Source organism: Phaenicophaeus curvirostris, chromosome 9, assembly GCF_032191515.1.
Source record: "Phaenicophaeus curvirostris isolate KB17595 chromosome 9, BPBGC_Pcur_1.0, whole genome shotgun sequence".
NCBI lineage: Eukaryota > Metazoa > Chordata > Aves > Cuculiformes > Cuculidae > Phaenicophaeus > Phaenicophaeus curvirostris.
The window spans coordinates 25,543,319-25,563,751 of NC_091400.1; the positions used below are offsets into that span (position 1 = coordinate 25,543,319).

General features: G+C 39.6%; 1 protein-coding gene across 2 annotated transcripts in view; it reads left to right on the plus strand.

Annotated features, from left to right (window-relative positions):
• Window positions 1-4,261, plus strand: part of NRG3 (neuregulin 3) — a 390,074-nt gene extending 385,813 nt beyond the window's left edge. For both annotated transcript variants that reach the window (XM_069863204.1, XM_069863205.1), the window contains exon 9: window positions 3,010-4,261. In XM_069863204.1, the coding sequence (XP_069719305.1) occupies window positions 3,010-3,517 (508 nt within the window). In that variant the 3' untranslated portion in view covers window positions 3,518-4,261. The remainder of the gene's footprint in view (window positions 1-3,009) is intronic.
• The last annotated feature ends 16,172 nt before the right edge of the window (window positions 4,262-20,433 follow it).

Below are 20,433 nucleotides of genomic sequence, written 5' to 3' on the forward strand. Positions count from 1 at the left end.
ATGCCACTGGAATAACTCCCATTCATGGTAATGACCTTGTTGTCAGGCTCGTGTACTGGGCACCTATAGCAACAGGGCTTATAACAAAGGCATCGGTACTGTGCTAAATAAAAACCGTTATGTATTTTAAGTTCTGATGCCTTCTGTCTCACTTTAATATCTCTTTTAAGGGGGGCAGCAAAACAATTATGCTTCTTTCAGCATCATTTTTTAATTTGGACAATTAAACACTGTATAACATAATTACTGTTGCATACTTATAAATGTTTAAGTTTCTTTTTGCTTGGTATTAGAAAAGGGTGGAGAGAGAGTTTTGCTTTGAAATACATGCACATGAATCAATTTAGTCAGACAAAGTAATTTTTCAGATGAAAAAGCAGATATCTTTCTTAGGAGGAACTGTGCTTCTGGGAAAGTTAATTATAAGCAAATATAATTAAGATTCTGCTATTATAGGTCTAAGTCTCAGTCTGTTGAAAACAGCAGCAGTTTGTTGTCACACGTAGAAGCACAGATCAGTTTGTAATTAACCAAAAGCTGGGTCTCACACGGTATAGATGCAATATCCCTACTATTGCCTATTGCACACAGTGTATGTGCTTTAATCCATCCTCATTCCTCCTTTGAAAGCCCTGTGAGCACAATGCAGAAACATATAATTCTGGCATAAAGTTGTTGTGTTTATCTGTACTTCAAAAAATATTATGGAAATATGCCAGGCATTGTGTTACATGTTATTGTTGCTGCCAATTAGTTTTCAAAATACCAATGATAACTGAATCTCTATTATGAAATTGGCAAATGTTACTGTTTCTTCACCAAACCCACTTTAATTCAGTCATTTATTGGTTTTGCTTATATATCATCCATATAATACATCCATTGCATGTGAAGTTCATTAAAAACATTCACTCCCTTTGTTTTCAGGGTGCAGCCCAGAATATATGTAGGGCCTGAAATACCAAAAAAGGGAATAATGCAACTGATGCGATCTCTTCAGCTATAGTCGTTTGAACAATTATATAATAAGCAAAGGAAACAAGAATGGGCACAATTCAAAGGTCTGCACTGTTTTGTTTTCATTTATTTTTTTTAATTGTCCTCCCTTGGGAATAATATCCCTGAGCAGTATTTCATTCACACTGATTCTTGAAAACTGTTCTAAAAAGGCCCCCCAGAAGGGGGTATAATTGAATCAAAGTGCAGTGCAAATGTTATTAACCAAAACCTGAGTGTCTGCTGGCTCAGGTGTATAACAGAAACACAGCTGTATAGCGCCTACAAGAAGTTTTATCGCGTATCCAGAAAAGTTGCTTGCTATATTATTCCCCTGGGTCCGACTTCCAAAAGCAATATCTCTTCCCATCAGACAGCAGCAGAGATCATACCTCTTTCTTATCACAGAGCTCCCAGCTGTGTTTTTACTGGTCTTTTGGGGATGTCTGGAGAGTTTCCGTAGAGGGGCTGCACAGAACTGCATAGGTGCACGTGTACAGGTTAATGTGTCAAGTAGTTGTACAAACACAGTGCCACTGTAGACAAGTTAATTACAAGTCCATGGCGGTCTCCTGGAAATGAGCCTAAAGATATCTCCTCCTCTCTCTCCTGTCTGACAGCTCGCCAGGATGATGAGGCCAAAGGCAGCCTTTCCAGTTAATTAGCATTGTACGCTAATATTGGACTATGATTGTTTCATGCACTTCACTTCCTTTTTATTAGTTCTCTTTCTGCTAATGCCAAAAAGCAGCGAGGCACATGTGAGCAGAAAGGTCTCCCTAGTGAAGTCCGGCAGGCTTAAGCAGCTTTCAAGAAAATACCCTTGAAGTCAGAGCTCAAAGCACCTGCTTCCACACCAGTTCGAAATGTTGCTATCCTCATCCATGGATAAAACACTGTAGACTTCACCATTAGCTTGTCTTATTAAGTAGTGATATGATCACAAAGCTGATTATAAATAAAATATTTTTCAGTACTGAGGTCATGTCTCTGGCCCTTGGCAATAGTGATGGGTAGATATAGTAACTCTTAGAGCACCAGATTTCTAGTAATACTTCTTCTTAGATGGGAAACATCTTTTTATTGTCATTGTTTCCTTTACCTTATATTTGGTATACTTTCCGTTTCTGTTTTTTAAATATTTCCTGTAGTGAAAGGATTTTCCAATTAGAAGAATTGATTTGGCTTTGAAACACAATGGAAATGTTGATAAAAATTCACCACAGTTGCCTCACAATAAATAAATCATCCTATACTATGATTTATTGGAAGGTAAAGGATTTTTTTTGAAACACAGGATTACAATAACAGGAAGACATGGACATTTTCTCAGGCCCAGTGCATTAGCTCTGTTTCCAGCTGAGATGGAAGAAAACAAATCAGGCCAACATTCAGAGTATGGGCAACTAAAAAAAGGGCATGTTTATCAGAGATACGCTGCACTTCGGTGCTCAGCTTGTTCAAAAGGGGAGCCTAGATAGTCATTTCTATGCAAATAAAGACTGCACAACCATATTTTCATAGAATCATAGAGCAGTTTGTGTTGGAAGTTTGAAGTTCTTTATTTCTGCACCTTTTCATAGTATTTTCCTAAAATAACCGTTTGACAATGAGAGTTCTGATGTTAAAGAAAGCCTCAGTCCATTTCCCCAGTTAGGGATGTAGTATGAAGGAATTGAATTTCAAATTAATTTTCAAACAAAATTAACTGTAATACAACATTCACTCCTGAAAGCTTTTAAAAAAGAAATTATTGTTATTCTTATATACTGGTGGGCAAAATGGTAAAGGGAGGAAAGCAGTGGTTTGCCACCTGCAGATCTGAGAATCAAAACCAGGTCTCCAGAGTCTGTTGTTTTCCCCAAGGCCGCACTGTTACCGAGTATTCCTGGTGTGAGAGAAAAATGGCATGTATCTTTTCAGCATAGTTCACTACATGTCATACAACGTTCCTGCTGCCGGTTGCGTCTGACCACTTGGTGAACAACAAAAACTTCTTTTTATTCTTTCCAGGTATTCATCCAGTGGTTTAAAAACTCCTCAGAATACTTCAATAAATATGCAACTGCCTTCAAGAGAGACAACCCCTTATTTTAATAACGTGGATCAGAAGGACTTGGTCAGCTATTCATCTCCAAGGGCCAACTCTGTTCCCATCATCCCGTCTGTGGGCTTGGACGAAGCCTGCATGCAAATGCAAAATGTTTCCGAAGTAACAGGCATCAAATGGTGCAAAAACTCCTATTCCGCTGAACTTGTCAATGTGAGTTCCCCAGTCAGTAATTGTCTTATAGCAGAACAACACGAAGTGAAAATATTGCTAGAAACTGTGCAAGAGCAGATTCGAATTCTGACGGACGCAAGGAGGTTGGAAGACTATGAACTGGCGAGCGTAGAAGCAGAGGGCAGCGCAAGTGAGAACACGGCCTTTCTGCCCATGAGCCCCATGGCCAAGTCAGAGCGAGAGGCACAATTTGTCTTAAAAAGTGAAACGCAAAGAGACTCAGTATTGACAAAGTGACTTTGGGGGGGGGGGGTTGTGGGAGGGGAAAGAAGAGATCTGTGCATTCGATGCTTTGCTAAACAGGAGGGGAGGAGATTAAATACAAATTATTTATATGCATTAATTTAAGAGCATCTACTTAGAAGAAACCAAATAGTCAATCGCCCTCATATCATAGTGTTTTTTAACAAAATATTTTTTTAAGGGAAAAGTTCCAGGAGGGATGAAGCGTACATCAGGTGCTTTCTAGGCAGGATTACACATACAGTTTCAGTTACAGAGCATTGTCCTTTTCGGCTGTCCAAAGGGTTAGGCTATGCATCTTTCTTTCAGTAAAGGCCAAGACCATTCTTAGATTCATTTCTGGTTTCCGGGCAGTGCTGCAGTGAGCTGCTGGCCAGGGATTCAAACCCTGAGGAGCAAGTCCTGTCCTTCCAGCACAGACCCAGTCCCCAGTCCCCTCTGTTCCTCTCCTCTTGGTTCCAGGTTCATACTGTGGAAATAGGCACACAGACATCTACTTCTGAGGTCTGGTACCTTCTGTGGAATAATAATAAACCCCTAAATTGAGCCAGATGTTTAACTCTTGACCTTACTCTAAGGTGTCAGTCAACCCAAGCAAGTTCATGGAAACATTTAGCAGCTTTGGGTTTGGCGAAGTGTGGAGTCAGATTGGGGTCTGTAGAGATGCAGTAGTCAGGAGCCCACAGCTGCTTCATCTTCTCAGCATTGTCTATCAGAATTGCCTTGGTGGAGAGTAAGGAAGAGCAAGAGGAAGTGCAAAAATGTGTATTACAACACGTTTGGGTTTGGGGTTTTTTGAGTGGGATCATAAACTCTGTTATTTGTTATTGACCCCTCAAATTTCTAAACTGTTATACTTTGAAGGCATTTGTAAGCTCTCAAGGAAAACTTCTGAGTGTGTGTGTATTTTTTTAACTTATTTTTTTATTATAGGTTGTTCAGAGAAGAGTCAGGGAGATCCAGTATGATCAAAATCCAGCCAACAAGTGTCCACACTGCCCTAATTTGTTTTTGCGTTCAGTTCTCTGATCATTTTAATTAATCGTGGCTTAGGTTTGTGAACTTTAAAGCTGCAACCCTGCAGATGGTTCAGTTTGGGCAGACCCACGAGCATGCACAGATCTGATTCTAATGGGCCAATATAAGACCAGATGGTTTCCACCAAATCACCCCCTGCAGGGGATCAAGTCTGTAGAGAAGAAATATCATTTCCTGGTTGCCGTATCCCAATCACATTATAAGCACTTTTTACATTTGCTTTCTTTGAGGTGCTTCTTTCCCCCATAAAGTAACACAATATGCCAATAATGCAATGGATTGGGTTCAGTGGCACACACATTGCTGGGTTTTTTTAGTATTAAAATACCTGCTTATTCACGGGGAAAAAGAAAATTAACTAAAATAAATAATTATTAAATAGCCTTCCCTGATTAATGTCAGAAGATTGATTTTTAAAAATTACAGTATCTACAGGATGTATTAAAATATTCTTTTGCAGCAAAATAATTGTTGAATTTATTAATGTGCCCCAGCCTTTCCAGTTCACAAGTCTTAAGACTTCCCAAAATAACACAATCGATCATGCAGTGCTGTTGTATGTTGAGTCAGAATAAAGCAATATTTTAACCTCTGTCAAGTAAATTTGGAAAAGAAATGCTGAAAGTGTATGTCATTTTTTTTTTGTTGTTAAGGCAGTAAAAAAAATTATTCTTCATGAGTCTTCATTCCACAAGTCTTATTTTGGGTTTCTTTTACATTTTTGTTTTTTCTTAAAAGAAAGCTGATGAAATTGTCTTGTTTACAGAACTTTCTATGACTGTAATCTTTCCTATGTGTTTTCAGTAAATATATATTTGAGGGCAAATGATGCTTTACGCTCCAGGATGGAGCATGCCTCATTCAGACTCCTTTCTTCAAAGACACAGAGCTTTTGTTGTAGCAGTAAGGTGGGATCACTGTGAGGAGTGGTCTCAACCTGATGTGTTCCTACAGTATTTTGTAGCTGGGTGCAATCTCGATGTGCAGGAGCTGAGCCGACAACAGTGGGTATGGCCTCTGAAAGATGAGGTCTATTAGGTGAGGCTCAGCTTCGCATCCCTACAGTCATGTGATTTTTCTGTCACACCGTTTACATTCTGCTGGCTCAGGACATAAGCAAAGTGAGCTTGCCTCTGCCCAGAAGCCCTGTGAATATACTTGTAATATAAAAACTGACTGCTATAAAAAGCTCTGATTCGGTAATTTGTGAAATGTGATCACAGTTAATTAATTGTTCATCATTGATTTCATCAAGAGATGGTCTTTGCAATAAAAGTGCAGAATCCTGCCCAGAGAAATGTTTCAAAATTAAATCTTTTTAATCCACATGCAAGGCCAAAAAATTCCTACCAAATCCTACCAAATTCTGCTAATTCACCTTTGGCAATTTATTGGAAACACACGGCAAGATTTCTGTTGAAGAAAGAACCATACCATGATATCATGAGCAATGCCTTTATGGAGAGAATGTGTTCACTCAGCATTCCTGAAAGACCAAGAAAGAGGGGAAGAGCAATGTACTTAAGGGAATTAAATGTCTGACTGAATGACAGATGAAGATCTGAAATGGTGAGGATATTTTCCGTTCATGTTAGAGATGCAATCTTGTACTCAGCAAAGGATGTGTGACTGTTATATGTTAACTGTTCTATTCAGTTTTCAGCATGTTTGAATAGAGAGACGTTAATATTAACCATATGACAGACTAGTGTATTATTTGTTAAGAGTATTGCTTCAGATTCTATTGAAACTGTCATTGTTTGCAGAGGAAAAGAAAAAGGTTTGAAAACATCAAACTGGATAGCCTTAGTGTTGTTTGTGTGTTTCTCTAATGCAACTATTTTCCTCCATGGATCTTGTATTTTACAGTGAATGGGACAACATTTTATCTGTGGCTTGGCGATTAATTATGTGGAGGACACAAAAGAGAGTTGTACAGCAACAGCTGAAATAGTAGGCCAGAGTTTGCTTTACTTCTGTCTCTAATGGTTCCGTTGGACTCAGTGGCTGAGAAGGGGTGCCAGTCAGTGCAAAACGCAGTTCATTCCTAAAGCTGCAGCTGTTCCCAGCCTTAGAAACAGACTGTAATCCCCTATAAGAGGCTCTGAACTCATTTACACATAACATAATTAAAACTTATCCGACCTATGAAGTTCAAGTGTAATCTGGTGTGAAAATTCACACACACAGCCTTACGGTTGAGTAAATTGGGAGCTTTCTTGGAACTGGACAGAGAAAGCCTGTGTCTCTTCAGCATAATGTTGTGGAGCAGAATTGTGAGAAATGTATATTCTGATTTTTTTTTAATTTGTAGAGTATCTTCAAAACAATCCAAAATAACCTTAAGAAAAAAAAACAGTACAATGATCCCAACATTTGAAATAGGAAATGTAGGTGAGTATGGGCACATGTCATAGCATCAACCACTGAAAAACTCTTCGGTACACCCACAATGCAAAGCTGAAGTGTTATAATCCTTGCAGGATTGTGTCTAGATCAACAAACGCATCCATGGAAAAAGAGCTTTCAAAATGCTTTTGTCATGCTCTCAGCTGATGCAGTCAATGCAGCATTAGAGATTATAAGTAGAGGATCACATCCCAGATCTCTTCTACTTGATGTCCAATATAGTGTCACAAAGCTTAGTAGCCTACCATGTGATATAAGGACTTACATGCTGATCTGCGGAGCTGCCTTCATTTTGCTTATGAAAATCATCCATCAGTGTGTGAACACCCTCCCTAGAATACTGTGCAAGGTTCATTGACCAAGTGGTTGGTTTGTCAGCTCTGTCTTTTCCAAGGGTTGAGTATCACTGACCAAGCTCAAACAGCAATGAACTTGCCACCACATGGCCAATTCCAATGCTATTCATCAAAATCCTACAGCTTTTGGAAAAACAAGAAGACAGTTGCGTATGCTTATGATCAGGTGTGGGCTAGATGTGCTCCTGAATCAAAGTGTTCAATCAGATAATTCATATTTACTTCTCATGTAAGCAAGGAGAAAGTCTGAATTCTTCTTCCCAATTCATCCCCAGCTTGTCTTAGTCTAATTTTGGGCGTTACTTGAACATTTCTCACTCTTATAAGAAATTATGAAAATGAATACCAAAGAACTCTTTCAGAGTCCTAGATGCAGTAAATAAAATTAAAGCTTGAAGGAGCAGATCTGGAATAAGTAGTGGTTTTGAAAATGCCATAAATATAAATTGCCTTTAAATAAAATGGAATTTCTCTAGAAACTTTTCACTTGGGAAACCAGTGAGCTTTTAAAGTGATTTATTATCTTGGCATGAATGTGAAATGCTCATCTTCAAGTAGATTGGGAAAACACAAATATGTAGTATAGATCTTTCAGCTTTTGTGATTTATTTATTTTATTTCGGTAGCCCAACAGGTCAATGATCCCATTATCTGGATTGTCTAAAACATAGTATTAAAGACCATCTCTGTCCCTTTTTGTGGCCCTAATGCCAAACTGTTAGATTTCCTGAAAGAGAACGAGATTTTATCTGAAGTGTATTAAAAATTATTCATAGGATAATGTATTTCTTGCTGAAAATGTAAGGTGAGGCAAACCTTTTTCTTTTTGTGCTGCATTATTACTGTAAGTTCATAGTGAAATTGTTCTCACTCTATTTTAATGTCTGCTTGCATGAAAATGACTGCAACACCCAGTTTTCAGGTTTTACACTTGATGTTTCCAAATCATTTCAAACAGGAGGTTTGTACTTCAAATAGCAAAGTTCATACATGAGATACAAATGAAATAGTTACAAACCCAGTAAACATTAATAAGGGGGGGAGGGTGTATTACAAAGCAATTAGTGGATTAGGCCATAGAAATTGGTAGTTTCTTGCAAGAAATGCAGTCACAGAATATATTAATGGCAGTGGAAAGCCATCACAGTAGTCTAGGACTGGGGAAATCTGCTGTGGAGGAGGACAATCATCCATAGTGTGCACCGCAGTTGGTAAAAATGCTTTCATTTTAATATTAAAACACCAATTTATTCATGTACTGAAACTGCCAAAACCTGTATTTATTTAATGACCGTGTTGGTAGTAGTTACAAGAAGGAAAAGAGGCAGACATTTCCAGATTTGTAATGTTTATACTGTCCCTTTAAACAAAGGTAATTATGTTTTAATTCTTTATTATTCAAGCAGTATTTTCAATGCCTGCTGCAGGGACAGAGCGATGAGACACCACCAACAGGCTGCACTGACTCTTACTTTCTTGAAAAGATTTTAGCAGTCTCCTCTCAGATCAACAGTCCTGTAAACAAGGAATAATTGCCTAGTACCCCACACAGCATTCCTGTGAAACTGCCCAGATAAATCAAAAAGGAAAAAAATAGGAAGACAACCTGTATTTATATTTTTTTTTTTCTGTGAGGAACTATAATACTTCTATAGCTATAATGGAAAGGGGTTTATTGATGACTGAAGAATGTAAATAAAAGTATAGAATAGAACATTTTCTGAGTGGCATGGAAATCCTGTATTTGCACAGTAGCATTTAGTAATCTATTCTCCAACACCATCAGGAGGAGACCTACATGTGGTTTATATTTCTTTTCACCTTTACAATGGCCATGGTCTGTACTACATCGCTGTAGTGACTGCGCATTGTTGGACTCATTCCTTGGTCTTGCATTGCAAGGCCCACTTCAGTGCTCTTATTCCTGGTCTGGTTTTACTGAAATCATTGAATTTGTAATGGTTCAGCATCTTTATTTACATTCAATTTTACCTTGCCCTCAGAATCAAGAATATATTTTATAGCCTAATGTTTGGGACACCGGGGTTGTCCACCGAGTAAATGTAAGGCCTAAAACGTTCAAAATTTTATGCACTTAAATTTACGTGCTTTGGGTGGACCTAATGGGAAATCTTTCCCTTGAAGAAGGATTGATGCAGCCTGTGCGGCAAGGCGTTTTCCTGTAGTTTCTTCATATCTGCTGGTATCGATGCTTCCAGTCTCTGAGTCAGCCGCTCTCTTTGGGTTCTCCTGCCCAACACTGTGAGATTTCAGACTGGAAGCATCTGACTTCTTTTAGAGTACCAAAGACCAGAAGGCATCTGAAGCGTCCCGAGCTAGAGCTTCAGATGTGAATTTCTGTCTCTTAATACCAAGATGTCTCCAAAGGTTAAAAGTCCTCTAACGTGCATTGCATTAAATTAGGTAATATCAATAATGCCAAAGTTCATAAAATTAAGAGTTATATGGCAAATGGTACTGTTTAATGTTTGTCTTGCTTTAAAGGAATATGGAATGAGAAATCTCTGTGGTGTAAATATCTGGAAACTAAAAGTACAAATAATAATATAATAATAGAAAAGAATGCAAAGAATATTTACTGTTGTAAAGTAAAAGGATAGTTCCTTGCTTTCTCTAAAATAAACAGTAGTAGCTGAAGATTATCGAGATGCATCAGGGAAATGAAAGAAGATTGAGTCAGGCCATTGTGTAAGTTGTGTCAGTAATATGTCTTAAGTGCTTTTTCTAAGGGATTCAAGCTTAGAGTTTTTCTTGCTTGACCATACTTTAAGATGTTTCTTACATAATTTAACGCTTATTCCTGTACAGAGCTGAGGCAAGTATTGCATTTCTCAGTATAAGTAGGACAGAAATACAGTATAGGTTTCACTTTAGTTTTCTGACTCAAGTGAAATTCTTTTGCTTTAGATTGTCTCTGATCTCTTGCAGGAAAAAAAAAATATTCCCCCCAAAAAAGACAGGAGGTATGAATGCTCAATGGCTTTTTTTCAAAAATCTACCGATTGAGATTTAAGTTTGGAGCCATCTGCTGAACTGGAATGTCCTAGAAATAGCTGAGATTTTGACTATTCTTGATGGAAGGAAGAGCAGCTAGCAGAAGTATTACCACCCCCACCGCCCCAGCAGGATGAACACTGTGAACTTATACTGGATAAGAGGGTAGGGAGCTTTTCCTGGTTCTCACAGAGGGTAAGGACCTTTTTCTGGCTATGGCACAGCTTTTTCCCTGGGCAAGGAAGGATGGATTTTGTGTTGCGCCATGTCACGTCATCTGAGAAACTTGCCTTATTTTTATTTCTTTCTTAGATCTCTCTCATGCCAGTGAAACTGTGGTCATCAGTGCTGGTTTGTTTTTTATGTTAGTGACTTCCAAAATCTGGGAACCTTTAAGGTGTTGAATTTTGGAAGCAGAGACTTCCAAAAAGTAAAATTGTATCTAGTTTTTTTTTTTAAACCATCTTTAAGTGAAATGCTTGTATTATGTTGATTATTTTTTAAATAAATTAGATGTTACAGTTCTAAATTACAAATATTTAGATTTACAACGTGATGACAGGGCATGCATAAGGTCTGTGTTTCATGTTTCTCTCCAGATCTAGTTGAAGTTGTCCCTGCTCATTGCAGGGTAGTTGGTCTAGATGACCTTTAAAGGTCCCTTCCGTTCTAACCATTCTCTGAGAAGTGTATTCAAGTTAGTTCTTTTATGTATCAGATCACCCAACAAATGCTGGAGATTTCTATGCACATCAATGGCAACTTTGAGTTTTACATGGAAAGGTAAATAAAACTCATATATTTGCAATGAAAAAACAGACTATATAAAATTTCCAAGTCAGATTCCAGTGTTGTAGAAGTGGCAGCTGTTTCACTGAAAGCACAGTTAATGTAAAGGGAATGAGGCTCCCAGAGGAAGATATTTTTTCATTGCTCAGTGGTTGAGCTGACTGAAATAAAGCCTCAGTCTCCACCTCCACAGTGCTAACCTCTGCTCCCTTCTAAAGCTGGCCTGCCCCAAGCCCCAGGGTGTCTGCAGCTCCTCCACTAGTGACTTCTAAATGGCAGTGTCAGCACTGACTCCTGTGAAGGCTCCTCTCATTAAATCCAAATGAAATAATATGAACTGAAAATTGGCAGGACTGATTCTCAGTTGCTGTCAGGTTATACAGAATGTCAGTGCTGGTGCTGATCTACATTTTCTGAGGCTGTAGCTCGTGGTTTGTCCTGACCCATGAGTTCACACTGCCTGAGCTGGAACAACCCGAGCAGAAATCTCTCTGCCCATCAGGATAACTTCAGAATAGCATTAAAGCAGTTTGGTTCCAGCTAACCTCATCTTTTATGCTTCATTGAATATTCTGCTTGATTATTGCAGAGACGAAGCTGCTTCCAAAGTCTCAAAGTTGTCATCGCTGCTCTGTCTTTGCCAGCCTAACTGGTTGTGATTGCTCAGCTCCAGTCCTGACAGTGTCGTAGGGTTCTCCAGTTCTGCAGATCAGAGCTGGATCTTGCAGTCCAAAATCATGTAGATGTGCAAGCAAAACTCCATATTTCTTGTGCTGCAATCATATGTATTTCAATGAGCTGCCTGGCTGACCTTTCACATTATCAGTTTTATTTAACAAAGCTATCTCTTAAATATAATTTCCCATCCAACTTCTCTGTATGTTGAGTAGCAGCAAAGGCAAATTCAACCTGTCTGCATTTCCATCTCAGCTAATGATGGTAGGGTTTTTTCCAAACAGCTCTGACCTCAGAGGAGGAATTGATACCCTGGCATGCAAGGGCTATTCCGTGTGTGTGCTTATCTAGTCTGTCCTTCTTCCTAAGAAATCTTTTTCTCAGAGCCAATGTACCTAGAAACACTTAAAACATTAAGCATAGTAAAGGCAAAAGATGTGCTCTGCCTTCTCTGCAGAGGGGACAGGAGCATAAGTAAGGGCTAATTACCAAAAACCTTTCCAGATAGTTCCACTACTGTTTGCACAGGCTGGTAATGCTAGAATGACTCTGTATGGTTTGGTCAGATATATTTGCAGGCTGTGAAAAATATAAACCAGTTGCCTGTATTAAATTGTTGGTGGTTTGCAGCACCTCAGGATGGACTTTCAGAACACTTAGAACAGAATTCACCACAGGGCAAACCAGTCCCTTAGCCTTGCAGGCAGCCCTCTGGGCTGTGAGGGAGAATCCTGCAGGCTAGGTCTCTCTGTCAGATAAGGAAATGACACTGGGTGTCACAGTAGGAGAGGGCTCCTAAGCTAAAAATTATAAAACTCACCCAGGACTGAGAGAAAAGGGTGACTTGGAAAAGAACTACAAATGGCAGTCCTTTAAAGGCTTCTCCATAACCCTGTATAGATGAGCAACAATGTTGTGATTTTTATTTCCCTTTCTCCAGTAAGTAGCAGAGTAGTTTTGCGTTTACATTAATTTCAAGCTGTCTCTAGGTGGCTTCAGAGAATAATGGGAACACATCACTGTGCCAGTGCATGTTCTCCGGAAGGAACTGTAGCTCATGCTCTCCATCCTTGTGGATAAGGTCTAGGCGGCAGCACTTTGCCTGCCTTTGCTAGTCAGCTGAGAGAGGACCAGGCAGTGGTCTCCACTGCTCCCTTACTGGCTGCCTGCTGCCTGGAGCCAATTTCCATAATAAAAGCACTTAAACATGAAACAAAGGTGATGGAAATGTGGTTTGTTCACTGTGAATATCCAGCTGGGACAGTTGGAATAACTGCAAGGGGAGCATTGCCTTTGTAAATCATGTGCCCGGTTTATTGGTTCAATAGTTCTTCAGTCCTTGCTATTTAGTCAAGAACATTACAATGTCCAAAACTAAAAGTGGAATGATTAGTTCCCAGGAATAGTCTTCACGGTCACAAATCCAATATTTCAGACTTTATGCTGAGTGCTTCATTTAAGTAGATGAACTTTCATTGTATAATTCTACCTGATTTCATGCTTTCCTTTATTGATCACTAGATCTTTTCCATGTCACATAAAATGTTTACCTTAAAAGTGATCTGTAGATATGCATGAAACAGCACCTAATGTGGACATGAAGTCTGAGCATTCTCAATGCATAGAGAGTCTTGTGAAACCTTCTTTCTAGCAGCCGAAAGTCTTGAACCATTCACTGAAATAAGACAACTAAAATATCAACAACATTGATTCTGCTGTCAATAAAATCACTGATAAACGCTTGAGTTGGATTTGGAGTTTCTGAACAATATATATATATGTAACACTGCATACACAAACTTGTTTTAGAACACCAATATGAATGCTCCAACTTAATTTTATTCATCTAAATAGCTGGAGAGAATATCCAGCTAACCACATAGCCAGAACACATTGAAGAAGAGGGAAAAAAGGTGTTTATTTTCAACTGTGTTTGTTTTTTCACTGGTAAATCCAGAAATAAAAACAGAAGAAAAATAATCATAGTGCCTATGACAAAGATTGTGCTTCAAGGAGTGTACAATGTATACCATGATTACTCTAACTGCAAATGGAAGCTGTTTTTAGTGTGGTTGAAAGGAAATAACCTTAGAATAATTGTCACGCAGCATCCCAGAAAATGTTTTGGTTTGGTATGTTTGGCCTCCATTTTTGTGGAGCTGTACATTCCTGTCCATGGTTTTAAAGGATAAAAAAAAATTGGTTTCAGAATCAATCTGTATTTTGACTCTTTTTTATACTCCCAACACCCAGATTGGTTTACCATATGTGTAAGTGAAGCTGAACAGTATCATTTCTCTACTTAGTGTCACAAATGAGTTTGTGGGTTATTGAATTCAATCCATATTCCCTAATGAAGTGGCATGCTCCTGCTGTCACTGGTGATCTCTCTCCTTTACCAGAGGTTTCATGGCTTAGTAAAGCTGCAAAGAGGGACAAGACTGATCTGACAAAGTTTGCTTTCTACAGCCTCCCTGGTGGGAGTATTGGCTGGCGTTAGCATGAGTTTGAGACAAAAAGGCTCAGAGGTCCCTATTACCTCTTCACAGGCAGCAGCACCTGCCTGGAAAGTCCATGTCTGCTGCTGCTGAAGTCAATCCTTCCAGCCTCACCTGAAAGTCTCTCAGTTTTAGACTAAATGAACCAGGTAGAAAGGCTGATGTGTGGGGGGGAAAAAAAAAAAAAGAAAAAAAAAAGCACTTGCAAGGAGGATCAATTGAGAAGAGAAGAGCAGAGGCAACAATATCTTTAATTTGGGAGACCCAGCAAACAGAAGCACCAGGTCTTTACAAAATTACTTCCCACCTGACCACAGTGAAACAGATCTAGGCATCCCAGCAGCAGCTGTGGGGATGGGATGAAGTCTGCATCACTCACCAGCGCCCAGCCCAGGGCACCACACTGAGGTGCTGGCACCTCCAGGGGTGCCCCAAGCTGGGGCAGCCGTAGGGAACACGGTGCCACCTCTCCTCGCAGCCCCCTGCTCTTTGCTTGGGTGTTCCTCCCCTTCCCAGAGTCGTGTTTTCACATGCATCACCAGCTGTTTGTGCTCCACACTGAGCTCATTCATCATCCAAGCCCAAAGAGACTACCTGCTCAGGTGACTCCAAAAATGTCTCTCTTGTTGATACCAAGTAGATCCTGGGCAAAGCTTCAAGTCTCTGCAGCTGCCTGCCATCACCAGCTCTGCTCGCAGCGTGCCAAGCACCCTAAATCCCAGCCAATACCCAGTTTGCTGCTAGGCAAGGGAAAGGGTGCAAGGCTGGGGGTCTCAGTGGGCTCTCCCAGCTCCCACCACAATGTTCCTCACCACCACCCTGCAGATCGCTGCTTTCCTGACAAACACTTAGGCTTTTTTTTTTTTTTGTGAGCTCAGAATATCTGCCTGAATCTGTACTTGGCTTCTGCTAATGCCTGTCTTTTGCTTGAAATCTGCCTTACTTCAGTGGTGGTAGCCCAAGTGCTTTTGAACACTGCAACTTTATGAAATAGCAGAAAAATGTTTTTCTTTCAAATCCGCTTTTCCTGGCACCTCATTCCTGTGCACAGGATAATGAAAACCGTTGATCTAATAAGAAGCTTTCTCCTTTTGCCCAGGGCTAAGGGGAGTTTTGGTGGGAGTCCAGTGCTGCCCCAGGTGTGGCTCCCACCCACAGGCAACCCACACACCTGTGACAGATGAAGCTGTTCACCTGGTTTGCAGTCACAGCTGAAATCACTCAGGACACCCTTTATCCCCCCACCAGTGGCTACACATTTGATTCTCTTCTTTTGCGTGTCTGCAGTAGAGGGACTACGTCCTACTGAGATGGGGCAGCTGTGGAGGTAGGGCTCTTGCAAGATGTTTGTTTCCTAAATGTACTTTTTTTCTGAGGAAATACTTTTGCTGGTGGTGGTTTTTTTGTTTTCCTTTTCTATTTGGTTTGTGCTGGATATTTTTTCTAGTAATTATTTGTTTTGTGGTGTAGTAACTGAGTTTATTACACTGAGAATGCATTCCTGTGTTGGTAAATGCGTACAATGAGACATGAGTCTTATAGCTTGATTTTAAGCTTTTGCTGAATTCAGAGCTATGGTTGATAGTTTTGAAAATGAATCCTCTTGGAAAGAGAATTTCCTGTGTTTTTTCTCCTGTCATCCAAAGGTAAATTGCAAGTTTCTTGTCTGCTGCTTTCCAGAATGGAAAAATGTGAAGCTTGTTTAGAGCATGGTTTATGCTAAAATAGGCATTGTATGCAGTCCAACAACCCAATAAAATAGCCTGTGTGCTGAGGAGCTATGCTACCTTTCAAGGGTGCAACTTAAAATGTAATAAATAGCAATGTAATGAGAGTGGCTTATAAAACTCTCATTAAGAGTCGTATTTGATACTTGCTTAAAACTTGGTGTGCTTGTGGAATGCTGTTTGCCAGTATTAAAGACATTAATTATGACTGCTTTCTGAAGCAAGGCTACAGCATCTATTACAAGCCTTCAGAATCTTCCTGTGACAGTCTGTATTCTAATAGTTCAAACTGCTTTGCTGAGGCAGTCATTTGCAGGACGAAAACTTTCCTCAAACTGCTTAAATACTTTCATTTGTACTCTTCACAGGTCCTGTAGCAAGCTGTTAAAAATGATACCAATTACCTCTCAAGCTATATTTACTGCTACTGGCAAATACAGCTGTTTTGCATAGCAAAACACTTATAGGAATATCACTGGTACTATGCAAACTAAATAAAAATATGTCTGGAGACCTTCCAGGGAGGCGCTGAGGTATGGGGACTCACCTGCTGAGGGACTTGCTTGTGAAATCAGTGCTGAGCCAATGCTATTCCAAGAGCCATTGTTGTAGCAGTAATTTGGAAGGGATGTAGTGTTTTGGCGAACTGCTGTTTATGGACATTGGTTGTCCTCTTTATAACCAGCAGTGTAAGGAATATGTGAAGCCGATGTAGCTCACAACATGTGAAGGTGGTGGGTGGGAACACACAAATGCAAATGTCTGACAAGCCCTGCAGGTAGCAGGGAAAGTGGGAGAAGGGCAGATCTTGCTTTCCCTCTGAGCTGTGCTTGATTTGTGAGCTTTCCAGAGTGCTGCAAAGGTCGGGTGTTCTTTGGCTGCTAGTTTTTGTTAATAGTCTGTATTTTACCCTTGGATGTAGCAGCTTCTTAACCCTACCTCCATGGGGTACACATTGATCCGGGAGCATTCTCAGCTTGAACTAAAGACTGTTTATAGATTTATTAGTGATAACTTTTACTATAAAAGTAGACTAGCAAGATAGAGATGCAAGTTCTGATTTCAGATCAAATTAACCTTTTATTCCTATCCAGTTAATTGAGCCAATATAGGTTAATTCTTTAACACACAGCTTTTCCTCTCCATGAGTAGAATGGATTAATCTTTCTTAGAAAGCCATCACTAATTATTCTACTGTACTGGGCTATTAGTTATTTTCCTGAAGAAGTTACTGTTTGTATATGGCTACAATAGTCTGAGGTAATTACAACCCCAGTATGGCTTGAAAGCCTTCTGTTTACTACTCTTTTGCTCATATTTACTGCTTCTGCTAGTGTCTTGCAAATACTGGGAAGGAATAACAACTCATAGAGGGAGTTCCAATAAAAGCTGTTGAAGCAATAGCTGAAGATACCCATATGTGCTAGTATTCCTTATTTGCCCTATGTAATCACAAGGGGTTAATCTCATGCTCATTTAAGATGATGAGGAATAAAGGGTTCACTATTAGTACGCATTAGACTTCTTTTAGATGCTAGAAATCATAAGCCATTTTCTTTCTGGTGGATGATGGAAAAATGAGATGATGACTTACTACATGTCTGAAGTTAGTGAGATTGCAGACTCCAAAATTCGATGTCAAAGGCTGAATTTCACTCATTGGTATTATTGGAAATGTAAAATATTGGTCTTCTATTGTATGCAAGAGTAGTGTTAATGAAGAATGAAAACTATTGAGGTGCTTGCTGATTGTCTAATATCTTGTTTGTTAGGTGGAAAAAGTCTATCTGATCCTACCTATGAGAGAGTAAATAAGGACTTAAAATGGTTTGTCACCTGAAAAGAAAATGTCATCTATGTTTCATGAAAGATATGCCATGAGGCCAAACAGGAGTCAACTTCTTGATTTATGGATTAAATATCACTTTAATCAAGAAGATATCTTAACTAGCCAGTTTAATCATTGTCATCAACTTCATCAGGGTGATTGAAACCATCATTACTTTAGCAACTGATTATCAAGAGCTAGATGTGGTATTTCCACTGAGGCTGAAGCTGTTCATTAGGAAGGTGTCAGAGGTGCCTGACAGTATCTCTGCATGATCTGCCCTGGTGCTTTTGTTGTGTTTTGCTACGGAGTGTGTGTAGTTTTCTTTCAGATTAATTTCTTTTAGTGTAATTCAAATTCATTACAATTTTGTATTAGAAATACCTAAGTATTTATGTATCAAGTCTGTTGATAAAAGCAGAGAGTGCAGGAGTCTGGTTCCTTCTTAGGCTTTGTGACCAGGGCCAAACAAATCATTAACTACTTAAACACAGTTTAAAAAAAAAAAATAAAATCCAAAAGTAAGGATTGGAGTTTCTGGAAGAAACCAACAAACCAAAAATTGAATCTAAACAAAGCAAAATCCCAAAGCAATGTCTGCTGGAGTTGACTGGCTGATCTGTGGTCTGACAAAAACGCGTTGAGCATCATCAATATAGTGATAATTTGGAAGTCAAGGTTTTAGGCTCACCACCTGGAATAAGATGATAATGGATTAGAAATATAATTCATGTGTAGCACATGCCTTGGGCATTTGGGGCAGAAAAGGGGAAAATAAGAATTTTCCTGTTAAGTAATTTGGAATAGGCCGTGTAAGACAGAAGCAACTGCAAAGCTCTAAGAAGGTTTCAGGACCCTAAGAATGAGTTGGAGAAGCACGGAAAATAACAATAAAATATATTGCAAATTGCTTGTAGTGGTGATGAATCCAGCCAGCCAGAGACCTTGGAGTGGGGTTTTCTGTCAAACTGATAACCTATACCTGGATAGAAAAGCAGCCCTCTTGCTCTGGTTTTCAGATGGTTTTTTTTTCTGAAAGAAGTGGGAGGTATTATTTTCATTATTTAACTTCACAGTGCTAACAAGGAATTTGGATGTTCATCAAACAGTTATTAGCAGTCATATCAGTAGTCTTGAAAGAATTTATTTCAAATTAATCAATCCAGAGTTTGGTTTGGGTTCTTGATAGGGGTTAGCAGCTGGTATGACAACATTATAACAAACCCTGAACAAAAGTTCTCCGGAAATTCTTCCCAGGACCCAGAGGAAAACAGAGCAGCTATCAGAAAGAGATTAAGATTTTGTAGTCCAAGCATGGTGATTTCTGGCATAGACAAGTTCTGTGGCTCATCTGTATTCAGATGGAGGTTGTGGAAAGGAAGGCAAGGATGTTTTTGTCATTTTGTAATAACAACTATGGGAAAGGCAATAATTCCCAGCAGCAGCCCTGCTGAAGAAGCAGCAAATACAAGTAATGAGGATGGCTCCTAGCAATGCACCAAGAAGTGCACAGAGAGACACGGAATTTCAGTTTGGTTTCAGACTGCATGCAAAAACATCAGTTTGAAACTAAGGAAAACATTTGTATTTATGATTTATAAAAACTGAATTTAAAAGAACTGTATCCATACTTTATTTCTTGTACTGAAAATAATGTTCTTGGAATCTTCAAATATGTAGGAGACCGCTTGCTTTGAAGTGCCATCTACTGATTTAACAGTCATATCTTCCCATTTTGGGACAGGAGCACTCATGTCAATCCCATTCAGCTTTTTATGGTAGTCTGAGACCTTTCTTGAGTACCTGTTTCCACTATTAGGGTATTTCTCAGTCTACTGGATTCTTCAGACACACACAGGTGGCTTCCTAGTTGTTGAGAAAATATTTTGTGGAACTGAGTAGAGCTCCTCCAAACCAAAGCAGCTTTCTTTACAATCATGGGGCATGTGGGGATGATATTTCTGAGCCTGAAGCTGATTCATTAAGCTTTCTAAGCTAACATGGGTATCCCTGTCAGGTGTTCAAGGCCAGGATAGATGAGACTTTGAGCAACCTGATCCTAGTGGAAGGCATCCCTGCCTATGGCAGAAGGGTTGGAACTGGGTGATCTTTGAGGTCCCTTCTAACCAAAACGTTTTATCATCCTTCCTTGGTGCAGAGAGCTGTGCTGTCACTCTGTATTTCTGCCTTGCTGAGTGGAGGTGGTGCAGCCCTCCAGTGATGTGCTGCATGCATGCTGGAAGCCGGTCGTAGCCTGATCCTGCTGCTAGAGCAGCTGGTGCTGTTGCAGGAGAGCTGTGCTTGAAATGGGCTTGAGCAAATTAGGTTTGTTACTGCTTGTGCATGTGGGAGAGTTGGAACCAAATTTTCATTCCTTTCTTTGAGCTGATGGCCTTTAGCATCAAAGGAGTGTTCCTGTTGTGGCTGCTGTTTCAAAACACATGCTGAAATTTTATTTCTATTACTTCTTACTAGTGACAGTCTCTCTATCTATTGCTTACCTTTGTTTCTTATGCTGCAGGTGGGCTTTCCAGCAGAAACAGCCATCCCCTTTCAACTGGGATGTTGCTCTCCA